This window comes from Pan paniscus, chromosome 19, assembly GCF_029289425.2.
Source record: "Pan paniscus chromosome 19, NHGRI_mPanPan1-v2.0_pri, whole genome shotgun sequence".
Lineage (NCBI taxonomy): Eukaryota > Metazoa > Chordata > Mammalia > Primates > Hominidae > Pan > Pan paniscus.
Genome location: NC_073268.2, coordinates 89362793 through 89378357, shown reverse-complemented (window position 1 = coordinate 89378357; position 15565 = coordinate 89362793). Strand labels below are relative to the sequence as shown.

The 15565-nt window shown below is 54.8% G+C and overlaps 2 protein-coding genes across 3 annotated transcripts in view; one reads left to right on the top strand and one right to left on the bottom strand.

Annotated features, from left to right (window-relative positions):
- SDK2 (sidekick cell adhesion molecule 2) overlaps positions 1-15565 on the top strand; it is a 316025-nt gene that overhangs the window by 288900 nt on the left and 11560 nt on the right. For both annotated transcript variants that reach the window (XM_008965925.4, XM_003813355.5), the window contains 5 exons: positions 3650-3775; positions 9257-9421; positions 11098-11238; positions 11513-11651; positions 13192-13318. In XM_008965925.4, the coding sequence (XP_008964173.3) occupies positions 3650-3775; positions 9257-9421; positions 11098-11238; positions 11513-11651; positions 13192-13318 (698 nt within the window). The remainder of the gene's footprint in view (positions 1-3649; positions 3776-9256; positions 9422-11097; positions 11239-11512; positions 11652-13191; positions 13319-15565) is intronic.
- Positions 441-908, bottom strand: LOC117976602 (small ribosomal subunit protein uS8-like). Its single transcript, XM_034942814.3, has one exon. The coding sequence runs from the start codon at positions 860-862 to the stop codon at positions 470-472; it is 393 nt and encodes a 130-aa protein (XP_034798705.2). The 5' UTR covers positions 863-908; the 3' UTR covers positions 441-469.

The following is a 15565-nucleotide window of genomic DNA, read 5'->3' as shown; positions in this document are numbered from 1 at the left end:
TCCTTTATTTCCGTCCTGGAAGGATGCAGCCTGGCAGGTGCCCCTGCCTTTCACCCAGCCAGAGCCATCTTCCCACGCCCCTGAACCACCCCTACCCTCCAGGCAGCGGTTCTCAGAGCAGGGCGCACTAAAATGCACGTTCCCAGGGTGGATGCTCGGAGGGGTTGATTTCCTGGGGCTGAGGTGGGACCTGGCAATCTGCACTTACACAAAAGCCCCTGGAGGCCGTGACAAAGTGGCACCTTGAGAAACACCTGATGGAGCAGGTCACCTATTCACAGCCAGGGCCCTGCCTCCCCCACCTCACCACCCACCCCCTCCGCAGAATGCCCTTTTGTGTGTAACTGCCCGCCCCTCACCCCAGGAAGTCTTCCTTAATCTCCTGTATTGTTTCTGTTGTTGTTGTTTGGGCTTTTTTTTTTTTTTTTTTCCATGAGGCATTTTATTTGTAAATATATGTATTACATCCCTAGAAAAAGAATCCCAGGATTTTCCCTCCTGTGTGTTTTCGTCTTGCTTCTTCATGGTCCATGATGCCAGCTGAGGTTGTCAGTACAATGAAACCAAACTGGCGGGATGGAAGCAGATTATTCTGCCATTTTTTCAGGTCTTTGAGTTGCACGTCAAATCTGGGGCTGATCACCCCACACTTGTTTAGCCTGCCTGTGAGGTTCACAACAATTTTCCCAGCTCTGTGGTCATCAATGATTTCAAATTCGCCAATGTAACCATGCTTCATCATCACAGTGAGAAACCGGACGATGACTTTGGAGCACGGCCTAATAAGCACCTGGCGCTTGCCTCTCTTTTCGGCATTGTTGATACTCTTGAGAGCATCTGCCAGGACATTCATGCGCACCATTGTGGCGGTGCGGAAAGATGGCGGAAAGAGCGTTTGGGCTTTTTTTTTTTTTTTTTTTGGAGACAGAGTCTCGCTCTGTCATCCACGCTGGAGTGCAGTGGTGCAATCTCAGTTCACTGCAACCTCCACCTCCCGGGTTCAAGCAATTCTCAAGCTTCAGCCTCCCGAGTAGCTGGGATTACAGGTGATTTCCACCACGACCAGCTAATTTTTGTATTTTTAGTAGAGACAGGGTTTGGCCAGGCTGGTCTCCAACTCCTGACCTCAAGTGATCCACCTGCTGCAGTCTCCCAAAGTGCTGGGATTACAGGCATGAGCCACTGTGCCCAATCGCCTCCTTTAAATGTCCTCTTCACCTCCCTTCCCCTCCCTCTCCTCATCCCCCCAGGCATTTGCCATGGTCAAGGTTTAGCCCTCCAAAGTCCCTGTTACTGGTCAGTGTAGAATGTCCTGTCCTGAACACAAAAGTCACCTCCCAGACCACTCTGCTGCCTCCCTCCCTAAGAAGTGGTACAGCCCATCCTGGACTTCCCCTAAAATCCCATCTCCTCCTCTGCCCACCCCCTTCAGCCAAGAGTGGCGCAGGCCTCCCCTCCCCAGCAGTCCCAATTAGCCTGACTCAGGAAGGGAGTCTTCCCCTAATGGCTTAGTCTGGCTGCGCTTCACTTTTTCTTTCTGGCCAGTCACTTTCTATTCCCCACAGTCTGGTTCTGCAAAGAAGCCCTGTAGCTCTAGGGCAAACTCAGGACAAAGCCTGCAGGAGGCAGCCCAGGAGCCACCCAGCCGCTGTCCTTTTATCTGCCTCCAGCCCTGCCCCGCGCTGCCTCTCACCTGAGCCAGCTTCCTGGGAAACAAAAGTAGGAGAGAGAGCTGGCAAGCAACTGAGGACCAAGCGTTGGCAGTGGCCTGGGGACAGGAGAGGGCTGTGCGGAGGACAGGCTGTTCTATCCTGAGGCTTGAAGTGTCCCAGGCTGAGAGGTGGGGAGGTGGGAGGAGATAAAGGGCAGAGGGTTCAGAGAAGGTAGTGGAGGGCACTCTGAGAAAGAAAGAACCAGCTGGGTGTGGGGGTTCACGCCTGTAATCCCAACATTTTGGGAGGTGGAGGTGGGTGGATTGCCTGAGCCCAGGAGTTCAAGACCAGCCTGGGCAACACAGCAAAACCCCATCTCTACAAAAATAAAATTATCCAGGCATACTGGTGAATACCTGAAGTCCCAGCTACTCAGGAGGCTGTGGTGGGAGAATCATTTGAGCCCAGGAGGTGGAGGCTGCAGTGAGCTGTGATCATGCCCCTGCACTCCCGCCTGGGCAACAGAGTGAGAACGTGTCTCAAAAAAAGAAATGAAGCCATCCTCCCACATGGTGTGGGTGCAGGGGGCGGTCTGCAGGCGGGGAACACGCAGCCAGGCAGTGGCTGGACTCGCTGGAAGCTCCTGGCCCCGGAGAAGGTGCAGGCTCTGTCCTCAGCCCTGAGTACTGTCCTGTACAGGATGAGTACAGGGTCCTGAGGGCTGCCTGCCCTACCACACTCCCTCAGGCGCATCCACCCCACCTGACCCCGCAGTTACTCTGCCCTTGTGCTGCAGACAGCCTGCTCCATAGGGAAGAAAGGAAATGGTGCCCTCCAAGGCTGTGGGGTGGGCATAGGGGCCGGGCGGGGCTGCCAGGCTGTGTGAGCGATGGGGTGGGCATAGTGGCCGGGTGGGGTTGCCAGGCTGTGTAAGGAGGGCCTGCTGGCCCTCCAGGGCCCTGGGGGAGCATCAGTGTGAGGCTAGACTCTGCTCCACAGAGACCCCCCACCAACAAACCAGGTGGCCACCCACTCATGCACTGGTTCCCTCCCTCATCCCCTAAGCACAGAGGAAGCACCTACTGTGTACCCAGCTCTGGGAGTACAGAGCCCCGCCTTTGGTGGGGAGCAGAATTGGAGGTGACAGCATGTGGGGTCGGGATTCTGGACAGGCACCCCCAAGAGATGGGGCTCAGAGCCCCTTGTAGACAGATACCTGGCTCACTCCTCTCATTGCTGGAGTCACCTCCTCTCATCTGCTCCAGCTCCTAGGGCCGGCTCCCTCACTGGCCCACTTCCCGGGCTGCTCCTGACGTACCTTCATTCCAGGAGCGCGGCATGGGGCCCGGTGCTTCCTCCCTCCTCCTAGCAGCACAGGCCCCAAGGCCTCCTGGGGCGTAAACCCCCTCTCCCCTTGTCTAACCTAATAGGAAATGCAGTTGGGGTTGGGGGATTTCAGGCAGGAAGGAGGGAGGGCGGACATCATATCACCTGCCAGGAGGGAGAAACTGGACTCTTCAGCCCCGCTCCGACCAACCCCCTCCTCTCATGGGCCCACTCTGCCATCATCGCACCCACCTCTATTCCCCACCATCCAGGACACAGCTTTCAAGCCTTACCTTCCAAAAGGCCCTTATAGAGGGGGAAACTGAGGCACTGGAAGGCTATGTGAATTGATCAAAATCACCCATCTAACACGTTCTGGGCTGGAACCCAGGTCCCCTGACTCTACTCCAGGGACCTTTCTGGACCATTCCATTTGTCTTCTGCCCTGGGATTTGGAATATGGGGCATAGGGGTAGCCCAGGGGGACAACAGTCCATCCTGGCAGGCCCAGCCTGAGACGTACTCTCAGGCCGCAACATTTACAGGGCTTCCTGGCGGCTCTCTGTCCAGGGTTGGTTTTGTCACCCAGTGTTCCTCCTCGAGCCCAGGGTGACGGGCTGGGTGGCTGTTCTGGGTTCCATACATCCCTCGCCTCTGTGTGCTGTCTGCAGGTGCCCCAGGACCGCCTGGCGTGCCCATCATCGTGCGGTACAGCTCTGCCATCGCCATTCACTGGTCCAGCGGAGACCCGGGCAAAGGGCCCATCACCCGCTACGTCATCGAGGCCAGACCTTCAGGTGCGCCCCGCCCTGCTGGGCTGAGACCCCACAGCTCATTGTCTCCCTTCTTCCTGGGTCCCTCCACTTGGGGCACTTGCCTCTGTCCTCCGCCTGAGAAGGCGCTTGTGCTACTACAGGTGAAGTCACCTGGCCCTGTTGAGGAGTGGGAAACTGGGTTGGGGGGCTCCTAGAGCTGGACTCCTAGCTAAGTAACCCCCAGGAGGCCCCCAGAGAACGGCTGTTAGTGCTAGCTGAGGACCAGCTTGGGTTGAGGATTGCTCAGGAGGCCAGAAGCCTGAGCACGTGGCTCACGTGGGTCACACACCGAATCCTCCATACGACCCCACTGATGGGTGCCCCATTACTAAGGAGACCCTGGCTGCCTCTCGAAGCCCTGCCTCTGCCATCATGGCTGTCTCAGTGGCTGCTGTAATCGTACCAGCCTCTCCTGTCAAGCCTGAAATTGAATCACAAGAACTTCCAAAGCCATCAGGAGATGAGTGACAGATAAGTCAGTCGGGGGGCTGCTCCCCACTGCTCCGGTTTCACCCATCCTGACACCCGCTTGCTGGGCTCTGCTTACTCTCAGGAGCTTGCAGCCACTGCCAGCTCCCTGCGTTGCTAGGTTTCCAAGTTAATCAGAGGTGCCAGAGTCAGCAAGAGCAGGAGGCCTGTTCTCTGTATCCCATGGATCCGCGGTTAGGTGATTAAAATTGAGAAGGAAAACAAGACTTTGTTGCTCTAGCCCAAATAGCAAATAACAATCATAATGGGATGCCACCAGGCATCTCGGTAGCTAATACTTCTAATGGGGAATATGGAAACATCCCAGTGATGAATTGTTAATACTTCGAGGTAGCTGGGCACTAATCATCCCAATAGCAGAGAGTTAATAATTCTAGTAGCTCCTGGAAGACATTACCACCACTCCTGCCTTAATCACATGCTAATAATCACAGTTGCATATAGTGAATACATCTAGCTGCTCAGATCTGCTGTGTGGCCGGAGGATGCACGCGGGGCTGGCTCTCTCCCCACTCCAGATGGTCCCTCCCTGGCCCTCTGGTGCCGGCTGCTGAGTTGGCCAGGAGACCACTACGTGCTTCTCCCAACCAGGGCCTGCACCTGTTTATTCCACCCAAGTTGGCCAGCTGGGGTGCCAGGCTGTGGAATGTTGGCCCCTGACTCTGGCCCTGTTGATTCTCCAGTGTTTCCTGGGAGGCCCAGCATGGGACTCTGGTGTTCCAAGTTTGTGGGCTGTGACTTGGTCCACACTGGTGGAATCAAGACCTGAGCATAAAAGGAAGGACCAAGCCAGGGCCCTGTGAGAAACCAGGACTCGGAGCAGGGCCAGGGCCAGAGAGCAGAGGACAGGATCAGTAACCAGGCACAGGGAGGAGGGAGGAGAGGGGGCAAGGGGCATGGTGGTCTGTCCCTAAGGCTGTTTGAGAGCAGGCTGCTGTTATGGGGTGAGCATCTCTCCCCTCCATGCCCCCTGCCCCTTCTTCTGTGCTCCCCTTCTCATCTTCAGGATGGCATAGCCCTTGTCATACATTTGCCCTTGAATTGCTTGCGCTTCGTGCTAGGAAGGATAAACTAAATACACCCCTGTCTACAAGCCAGGAGCTGCCAGGCGCTGCAGACCCAGGGAGGGGTTCGCCCAGGGATTTGCAGCCCCAGGAACCCATCCTGCACATCAGCCAACTCCCGGGGCTGGCGGCTAGAGCCCCAGCGTGACATTCCAGCAGCTTCTGGCCTGGCCCGGTTGACCCAGCCCCACCCTTTGTCCCTGTGTGGGGTGGACAAGGGGGGTTAAACAGCAGGCAGGAGATCCCAGCTTCTGGAAGGCAGCAGCAGGGGCCTCAATGATCCCAGCCCGTCCAGCAAACACAGGTCCAACACCTGACTGCGTCGGGCAGGGAAGTTCGGTGCCAGAAATGAGGTGGCCCCAGGCAGTAACACCAGCTCTGCTGCTGACAGCGTAGGACCTTGGGAAGATGAGTGAAGCTTCCTCCAGGCCTTGGTGTCCTCATCTGTAAAATGGGGACAGTAGTTCATCCCTCTCGCCATTGCTGTGGATTTGAAAAGGAAAGCATGTAGACCCAGGATGGTTGACAGAGGCGTAAGTGCCAGCTGTTGTCACCATCATCATCATCATTAGGATATCATTCAAAGATGAGTGAGAGAATTCAGAGGCATATGAGGAAAATGGATTTGTACCCCAGTACTAAAATTTCAAGGCATGAAGTTCCGAAACTGAGCACCTAATGCTATGAAAAGGCCAGGGAAGAAAGGTTCCATTTATTTATTCAATAAATGCTGAGAAGGTGCCTGTGCTGGGTGCTGGACTAAGGAAGACTTAAGACGAATTAGTCATGATCCTTGCCCTTGAGGGATTTCGCAGCCAGCAAAGGGGAAAGAGAGAAAGAGAGATATTAAACAAAAAGATGGGTCAGGCGCAGTGGCTCACGCCTATAATCCCAGCACGTTGGGAGGCCAAGGCAGGCAGATCACGAGGTCAGGAGATCGAGACCATCCTCGCCAATATGGTGAAACCCCATCTCTACTAAAAATAAAAAATAAATAAAAAAAATAGCTGGGCTTGGTGGCGCGTGCCTGTAATACCAGCTACTCCGGAGGCTAAGGCAGGAGAACCCGGAAGTCGGAGGTTGCAGTGAGCCAAGATCGTGTCACAGCACTCCAGCCTGGGTGACAGACTGAGACTCTGTCTCTAAATAAATAAATAAATAAATAAGTTAGCCGGGCGTGGTGGCGGGTGCCTATAATCCCAGCTACTCAAGAGGCTGAGGTAGGAGAATCTCTTGAATGGGAGGCAGAGGTTGCAGTGAGCCGAGATCGTGCCATCACACTCCAGCCTGGGCGACAGAGTGAGACTCCGTCTAAAAAGAAATATATATATATATATATATATATATATATATATATATATATATATATATATGGAGGTGTAGGAGGCAGAGGCTCAAAAACAAGTAAGACCAACAGTGAGGCCGAGGTTCGGGACCCTGGAGCCTTCTGCAAGGACAGCTCTGATGTAGACTGGGTCCCCATGGCCTTCCCCAAATTGGAAGGATCCACACTGGAAGTGGGGAGACAGCCCCCTCAGCAGGTCCCACCACTGGGTCCAAAATTCAGACAGGACGCCAGGGCGTCGAGGCACCTCTGCTGCAGTGCTCGACTTACACGGCTGGGTCTATGAGAAGGTATGGTGAGGAAAACAAAACCATCAGCCCTAGGGAAGGGCGGCCTTGAACTGGGCACACCTCTGGCGGGAGAGTAGCTTCAACCAGACGGTGCAGAAGCAGAACGGCGAGAAGAACGGGCCCTGCATGTGAGAGACTGGAGGTGCTTGGTTGGGGCAGGCTAGGGGAAGTTAGGGTCTTTTAGTCCCTAGTGGCAGCAGCCTGGAAAACCCACTGTTGGCCACTGGGTGACCTCCCTGGAGCAGGCCAGACAGAGAGGACCTGCGAGCTGGCCTCACTGACGTCCTTCTACCGTGAAGAGGGGTCTGACTAGGCCCAGGGTGGCTTGGATACTTCAGTTTCCAAATCAGCCCCGCACTGCCACCAGCAGGAAGACGCACCCTCTCTCAGGGCCAGGCTGACCCCATCAGTCCCACCCAGAGCATGCAGCCAGGGCCCCTCCTGGCCTTGCCACCAACATGATGGATGCCCCAAGGCTATGGCAGGGGCTTGCCTCTTCCCTGACCCAGGCAGCACCCGCACCGCTCTGACTGAACAGCATGAAGGTGAATTATGTCCCACGAGGGCAAGGCCCAGAGAGCCATGGATAAAGAGGGGAAGGGGATCTGACGGAAGCTCAGGTGCAAAGGACAGAGGTGGCTGACGCCAGTACAGGGTGGAGAACAGACAGGAAACCCAAATTCTTCCTGTTGGCTGAGCGCGGTGGCTCACACCTGTAATCCCAGCACTTTGAGAGGCTGAGGTGTGAGGATCACTTGAGCCCAGGAGGTTGAGGCTGCAGTGAGCCAAGAGCACACCACTGCACTCTAGCCTCGGCAACAGAGCGAGACCCTATCTCAAAACAATTTTTTTAAAACCAAATCTTTCCTGCAGCTGTTACTAAAAAGAAAAGAAAAAGACCGGGCGTGGTGGCTCACACGTGTAATCCTAACTTTGGGAGGCCAAGGCAGGTGGATCACCTGAGGTCAGGAGTTCAAGACCAGCCTGGCCAACATGATGAAACCCCGTCTCTACTAAAAAATACAAAATTTAGCTGGGCGTGGTGGAGTAAGCCTGTAATCCCAGCTATCTGGGAGGCTGAGGTAGGAAAATAGCTTGAACCTGGGAGGCGGAGGTTGTGGTGAGCTGAGATGGCACCACTGCACTCCAGCCTGGGTGACAGAGTGAGACTCCATCTCAAAAAATAAAAAATAAATAAATAAATAAATAAAAGGCCAGGCACAGTGGCTCACACCTGTAATCCCAGCACTTTGGGAGGCTGAGGCAGGCAGATCACCTGAGGTCGAGAGTTCGAGACCAGCCTGACCAACATGGAGAAACCCCGTCTCTACTAAAAATACAAAATTAGTCGGGCATGGTGGATTCGGAAGGCTGAGGCAGGAGAATCGCTTGAACTCGGGAGGCAGAGGTTGCTGTGAGCCGAGATCCTGCCATTGCACTCCAGCCTGGGCAACAAGAGCGAAACTCTGTCTCAAAACAAAGAAAAAAGCAAAATAGCGCTCTTATTTTTGTCTCCTGCCACCATTGTGTATGTTTTGAATTAGGAAAGGGGGTTAGTTAAGTAAAGAAGGATATTCCCGTATGATAATGTCTTAGGCAGTCACTTAAAATCATGTTTCCAACTATTTTAAATGAAGTGGAAGACAGAATCTATAGTGTTCTGCCTGCACAAGTGCTAATTCCTTGAGCCTGTTTCTCTGGACGGTGGTTCTGTCATTGGTTGTGACAGTACTTTCTGCACAGTACGTATCTTTTAATGTAGTACAGATATTTTAATAAAAAGAATAAAAGAGATGCTCCAAAAGGTGTCTTTTTTTTTTTTGAGACTGAGTCTTGCTCTGCTGCCCAGGCCAGAATGCAGTGGCGTGATCTCAGCTCACTGCAACTTCCATCTCCCAGCTTCAAGCAATTCCCTGCCTCAGCTTCCCCAGTAGCTGGGATTACAGGCATGTGCCACCACACCAGACTAATTTTTGTATTTTTAGTAGAGACAGGGTTTCACCATGTTGGCTAGGCTGGTCTCGAACTCCTAACCTCAGGTGATCCACCCATCTCGGCCTCTCAAAGTGCTGGAATTACAGGCATGAGCCACCGTGCTTGGCCCGAAAGCTGTCTTTTTAAGAAACTTCAAGGGAGGACCAAGGCCTGCGATTCAGTGTGGAGCAGGGAGGATCCAACAGGCCCAGCCCTCAGGGAGCATAGTCAGAACGGGGCTGGGAGCGGGATTTGGGGCTCCCCCTCACCTCCCAGGGCCTCCATCTCTGTGCTCCTGCAGACGAGGGACTGTGGGACATCCTCATCAAAGACATCCCCAAGGAGGTGAGCTCCTACACGTTCAGCATGGACATCCTGAAGCCGGGCGTGAGCTATGACTTCCGGGTCATCGCGGTCAACGACTACGGCTTCGGCACCCCCAGCAGCCCCTCCCAGTCTGTGCCAGGTACCGGCCTGGGGGCTGAGGGAGTGGGGGAGCCCCACAGCAGAGCCTGGGGGCTGACACTGGGCAGGGCGGAAGGAGGAGAGGCACCAGGGCACCAGGAGCATGGGGCGGGAACAAAAACGCATTGTCCCCTCGGGGCTGTGAAGAGGCAAGTGCTGGTGCCCAGGCCTGGGTCAGCCCTCAAGACCAGAGGAAACTAGGGATCTTCATCTTTGGGGCTCCCTTTCAAGGAACTCCAGAAGCCCTGGGTAGGGGCAGAGCAGAGGGCCCAAGATGCAAACTTCCATGCACTCATCACCCAGGACATTCATGGGCACCAGGCCATAAACTGTCTTTCCATGGAAACCTCCAGCCCCAACGTGGCAGGGTCAGCAGCCTGCAGAGCAGCAGAGACACAGGTGGGCCTTAGGCCTGACCTAGTGTCTGGATGCAGCAGGGTCACCACCCCTCCCATTTTCCTCCCCTCATTCTTCCTATCTGGCATGTCTTAGAGCGCACAAAGGGCTCTGCTATCTAAACCCTTGACCCAAAATGTTATCACTAACCACCCTGAATACAAAGGCCCCTTCCCCCAAGCAGAAGCACAACTCAAAGGAACCCAGCCTCCTCCCCCTGCCACACATTGCCCACATTGAAGAACCAAATCTTCTCCTTTACCCACATTGATAAAACCAAATCCTGGGACAGAAGTGCTTCAAGGCTGAAACAGAGAGCCCATCTCTTGTCCACACAGCATGGGTAGTCCTGGCTGGGTGCAGAAAGCACAGTCTAGGGGTTTTGAGAAAAGTGAGCTCCACCTGGAAGAGACATCCTAAAGACCCTCTCACCACACTCTGGTTTTTCTTCAGATCGTGTAAATCTTTCACCTTTTGCTAAAGAACCCCTGTGTCCATCCTCCCAATTCCCCCTGCCTTCTGCTACCAGCAAAAATTTCACTCCAAACTAAACCTCAGGAAAAGCTCTCTCAGCCTCCTGCAGGCCAGAGAAGCACCTTTCCCCACACAGATTTAGGTATGCTTATCAAGATAGCTCCTAGACAAGTACAAAAGAAAAAAAGAAAAGGGGCCGGGAATGGTGGCTCACGTCTGTAATCCCAACACTTTGGGAGGCCGAGGCAGGTGGATCACCTGAGGTCAGTAGTTAGAGACCAGCCTGGCCAACATGGTGAAACCCCGTGTCTACTAAAAATACAAAGGTTAGCCGGGTGTGGTGGCAGGTGCCTGTAATCCCAGTTACTTGGAAGGCTGAGGCAGGAGAATTGCTTGAACCTGGGAAGTGGAGGTTGCAGTGAGCCAAGTCATGCCATTGCACTCCAGCCTGGGAAATAAGAGTGAAACTCCGTCTCAAAAAAAAAAGGGAAAAAGTAGCTAAGACACTGCCACTCTCCCCTCCTATGTCCCTGGCAGACATCACTAATCAATCTTAGCACTCTTTCCTATTGAGCCAGGTAGCCATCTCAGAACTCATCTGACATCAGCCCTCCAGGCAGCCCTTTACCGACTGATCAGAGCGGATACTTGAGGTGAAACTGTCCTTACAGAGGTTCTGCCTCATTCGGAGGGTACAGACCCTGCCTTCCCATAGATTGTAGCAGTTAGTAGGGTCCCAACTGGAGCAGGAGATTTGGAGGGAGGAGGGGGCTGAGCACCCTATATACCTGACCATCTGTGCTCCAGCCCAGAAAGCCAACCCCTTCTATGAGGAGTGGTGGTTCTTGGTGGTCATTGCCCTGGTCGGCCTCATCTTCATCCTGCTTCTGGTCTTCGTGCTCATCATCCGGGGCCAGAGCAAGAAGTACGCCAAGAAGACAGACTCGGGTGAGTGAGCTGGCATCAGCCGTGCTGGCTGGACTTGACTTTTATGTATCTCCTTTTTGGCCAGAACAGGGGTGATCAGGTCCCTCTACTGGCTCCTGGCAGCGCACCTGCTCTGGTGGGTGGGGCAGCCTAGGGTTTCTACACACAATCTCAATCTCTTATTTTGGTCTCAACTCTACCAAGAGAAAGAGGGGATAACCCAGCCAGGTGGGGAGTGGTATGGGAGAGGGGAGGCCACACAGTCTAAAGGGTGTCAATCTCCCCCCAACTACAGGGAACAGTGCCAAGTCTGGAGCCCTAGGCCACAGCGAGATGATGAGCTTGGATGAAAGCAGCTTCCCTGCCCTGGAACTCAACAACAGGCGGCTCTCCGTCAAGAACTCTTTCTGCCGAAAGAATGGCCTGTACACCAGGTACTGGGCCCTCTGCGTGGGTGGGGGGCCAGGCCCAGCAGTGCCCGGGTGGGGGGGCCAGGCCCAGCAGTGCCCAGGTGGGGAGAATGCTGGGGAAGGCCATAGAGCAGGGAGTGCCCACCTGGCCATACCTTGTCCTGGGAAACACCACTCAAGCCCCAGGGCTGGGAACGATCAGCAGAAAGACACAGTGGGGCCCAAGCAGGACAACTAGGGTCCCAGTCCCCACCATGCCCAGTCACAGCCTGGGGGTGAGGGCGCACTGGGGAGAAATTTACAAGGAGGTAGCTACTAAGAGTTCCCGACAGTGACAGTAGAATGCAAATAACTGGCAAAATTTTGCAAACCAACCTACTGATGTTCAGAGCCAACTGCCAGGGAAACAGCCCTGCAGATCGTCACTGGCCCCAAAGGCAAGACAGGCCCAGCCAACGCAGACCGAGCAAAAACACCTTAGCGAAGGACGCCTGAGCACCCGCATTATCGCTATGCCCTCCTGTCTTCCTCCCCATTTGGGAAACCCTCTCCCCCAGGTCCTTATTTATACCTATTAAAGGACAACCTCCTATCCCCATCAGCCTCAAAGGGCAGCATCTGAAAGCAGCCCATGAGGATAGGACAAGGCTCGTGGCGCAAGCACAGCTCGTATTTTCTTCTGACTTCTTTCTAACCCCAGCCCCCTCCTAGGTCCTACTCCCTGTGGCCACCGGGCTGCCCATTTCCAAGGGCAGGAGCAGCTGCTGGGGCCCACCTGACCCTCCCCTGATGTGTGGCGGTTTTCTGTTCCCCTGAGCTCAAGAAAGACTGGGCCAGAGGGCTCCTGTCTCCAGCCTCAGCCCTATTGGCATTCCCAGCTCATTGGAGGCGGCAGTCAGGAGGAGTCCAGCCTCTCTCAGGAGCTCACAAAGCTTCCCTCTGTCTCTGTCTTAGAGGGACGAAGCTATGTGTGTGTTCATCCAGAGGATGGAGGGAGGAGCTCCCAAAGCCGAGCTCTTATCCTCTGCCAAATCCAGCCTTCCAAAGAAAGAACTGTTTGAGGCCCCCACAGCAGGCCCAGCCAGGCCCAGCATGGCCATAGCAGCCCCGCCAGGCTGGCTCCGGGGCCCTGCCACATGTAACAAGGGGGCATTTCACACGTGGCCTCACCTTCCCCTGCCCTTCCCAGCCTCTCCTACCCACAGTGCACACACATCCAGTCCCCTGTGTGCCCCCAAAGCCACTGTGTATACACAAAAATCCCGTTTGCACCAAAGCAGCCCCAGGATGTGGGGTCCTGAACCCAGCCACGGTGACATCCCCCCTACATTCACCCTGCATGTTGCCGTGACAGCATTAGCCGGGCACCCCATTTTTCCCTCTTTGTCCTCCTCCAGATTCCTACCTCCCAGGCCCAGGCCCCTGGAAGGCAGACCCAGGAAGGAGGAGGAGCACAGGGTGGCAGGGATCCGTGTTCCCCAGGCCCCCACTGTGGTCTCCCTAGGCCAGGGGAGGCTGCTCTGAGTGAGTGCACCTCTCAGCCCCACTCCCCCGCTCTCTCCAGGTCTCCCCCCAGGCCCAGCCCAGGCAGCCTGCACTACTCGGATGAGGATGTCACCAAATACAACGACCTCATCCCTGCAGAGAGCAGCAGCCTGACGGAGAAGCCCTCAGAAATCTCCGACTCTCAGGTGAGAGCAGGAGGGCCAGGTGTCCTGCAGGGGGCAGGGAGCAGCGCCTCCCAGAGTGGGGCAGTGAACGTAGATGGGCTTTCTTCCTTTCCTTCAAGGGGCAGCAAATATTAAGGGGCCCAAGAAACCACCCTGAAGTCATATATGGGCCATTTGTCCCCTCCCAAGTTCTGCTCAAAGTTTGCGGCCAGTGCTAATGGGGTCCCGGGAACCTTGATCATAGGGGGTACCCCAAAGAAGACGGCCCTCTCTACGTTCAGGGGTCACCCCACAGGCTTAGTTACTCATTAGGGCTGTCCTGCAAGGGAGCACGCTGAAGGTGCGGAGAGGGAGACTCTGGGGAGAAGGTTGACACACAGCCCTGCATTCCAGGCCAGAGACCTGGAAAAAATGCTCAGCTTCACTACTCACGGATCAAAACAGCTTCAGAAACAAAGGGCTGGGTGCCCTGGAGCCCCGAGGATGAGAAGCAGTGTAGAGCAGGGAGACATTAAGCTTTGGAGGTTTGGACCTGAGTGTGAATCCTGGCTTTGCTGCTCGTGACCTGGGATGTCCTGGGTGTGCCAAGTAACCTTTATAAGCCTCAGTTTCCCCATCTGTGGAACAGGCAGGGGTGATACTAGGCTCTGTCCGAGGCTGTGGGGAGGATCTGCTGAGTTAGACACTGGTGAACTCAGTGTAGAGCCAGGTACACGGCAACCATTCCGTAAATGTCAGCTTTTATATGAAGAGGGGGTCGGTGCCTCTGGAAGACACAGAGCTTCAGAGAGCGGCCATTAGGTGGGTCACGTGGGGACACTGTCCCAGGCTGTGTGGGGAGGGGCTGTGTGTATTCCAACCATGCAGCCTTACAACTTCCCACCCTCACCCTCTCTGCCTCAGCCAAGCCCAGTGGTTATTGAGGAAAGGGCCACGAAAGGCCACGAAAGGCCACTGCATCCCACGCCCTGGACCTTTCTGCCCAGGCCTGGGAGAGGAAGTGAAGGAAGAGGTGCCAGCAGGGAGCTGGGCTGCTGGCTGTGCAGGAGGTGCCAGGAAGCCTGGGATCACGCTGTGGGCCCCGTGGGCTGAGGGCCTCCCACTCACTGCTGTTTTGTTCAGCTCCAGGGTTACTGATGGGCTTGGCAGAGCCGAGAAGGCTGGACCTAACTCCCTAGCTCAAAGCTGGCAGGGACAGAGACCCCCAACTTAGCATGGCTTACCCAGGAACTTATTGTGGGGGACAAAACCCACGTGATCCAAGTTATGAGTTTTTTTGTTGTTAAGACAGGGTCTTGCTCTGGAGTGCAGTGGCGCAATCTCCACTTACTGAGACCTCCGCCTCCTGGGTTCAAGTGATTCTCGTGCCTCAGCCTCCCGAGTAGCTGGGATTACAGGCATGTGCCACCACCCCTCACTAATTTTTGTATTTTAGTAGAGATGGGGTTTCACTATGTTGGCCAGGCTGGTCTCAAATGCCTGACCTCAAGTGTTCCCCCGCCTCAGCCTCCCAAAGTGCTGGGATTACAGGTGTGAACCACTGTGCTGGCCCCACTGTGGTCCTTATGAGGCTCCTAAATAAGTCAGTGCTGCTGCCACTCATCCACGTGAGAAGCAGCTCAGCTACCAATCAGCATCTGCAATGTGGAGCCCCCACCGTTGCGACCTTCAAGTGGGGGCTGATGGGGATGCCACTGGTAGTTCTCCTGCCTGTGACAGTTTGTGCAAGGGTACGTCCCTGAGGATCAGCAGCTGCACAGGCCAGGGCCCCTCGGTTTCAGCCGCCGGGAAAAATGACTGCCTCTCTTTTCAAGGACACCCCTTCCCCCAGGTCTTTGGAGAGTGGGTTTTGCATATGCCACCTGGTTTATATTCTGAGCCAGACCACCCAAAACCCACTCTCCAAAATTGGCAGAAATCTGCCCAGTCGTTTTCCTGTGATATGGCAATAAACAAAGCGTCAGTTTGACTTATAAACAAACACATATGATGTGATGTGAGAAAGGCTATAATTCAGCTGGGGGTGATGGGCTAGAGGAGAGAGGGGCTGGCTCTCCCATAGAGGGCCCAGGGTGCAGGAGAAGGGGGCACCAGGCAGAGGGCAGGATGCACACAAAGACTGGAGATTTAAAGGCCTGTTTGATGGAACTTTAACACTGCAGCCTGGCTGGACGGCAACTTCATTTTCAAAAGAAGAGCCCAAGTTTTGTACAAAAAAAAAAAAATGTATATACTTAGCACACAAGTAAATCTCAATGGAAAAGAAAT

Coding starts and splice junctions, on each gene's coding strand:
- LOC117976602 (XM_034942814.3), bottom strand. CDS start 862: ATGGTGCGCATGAATGTCCTGGCAGATGCTCTCAAGAGTATCAACAAT.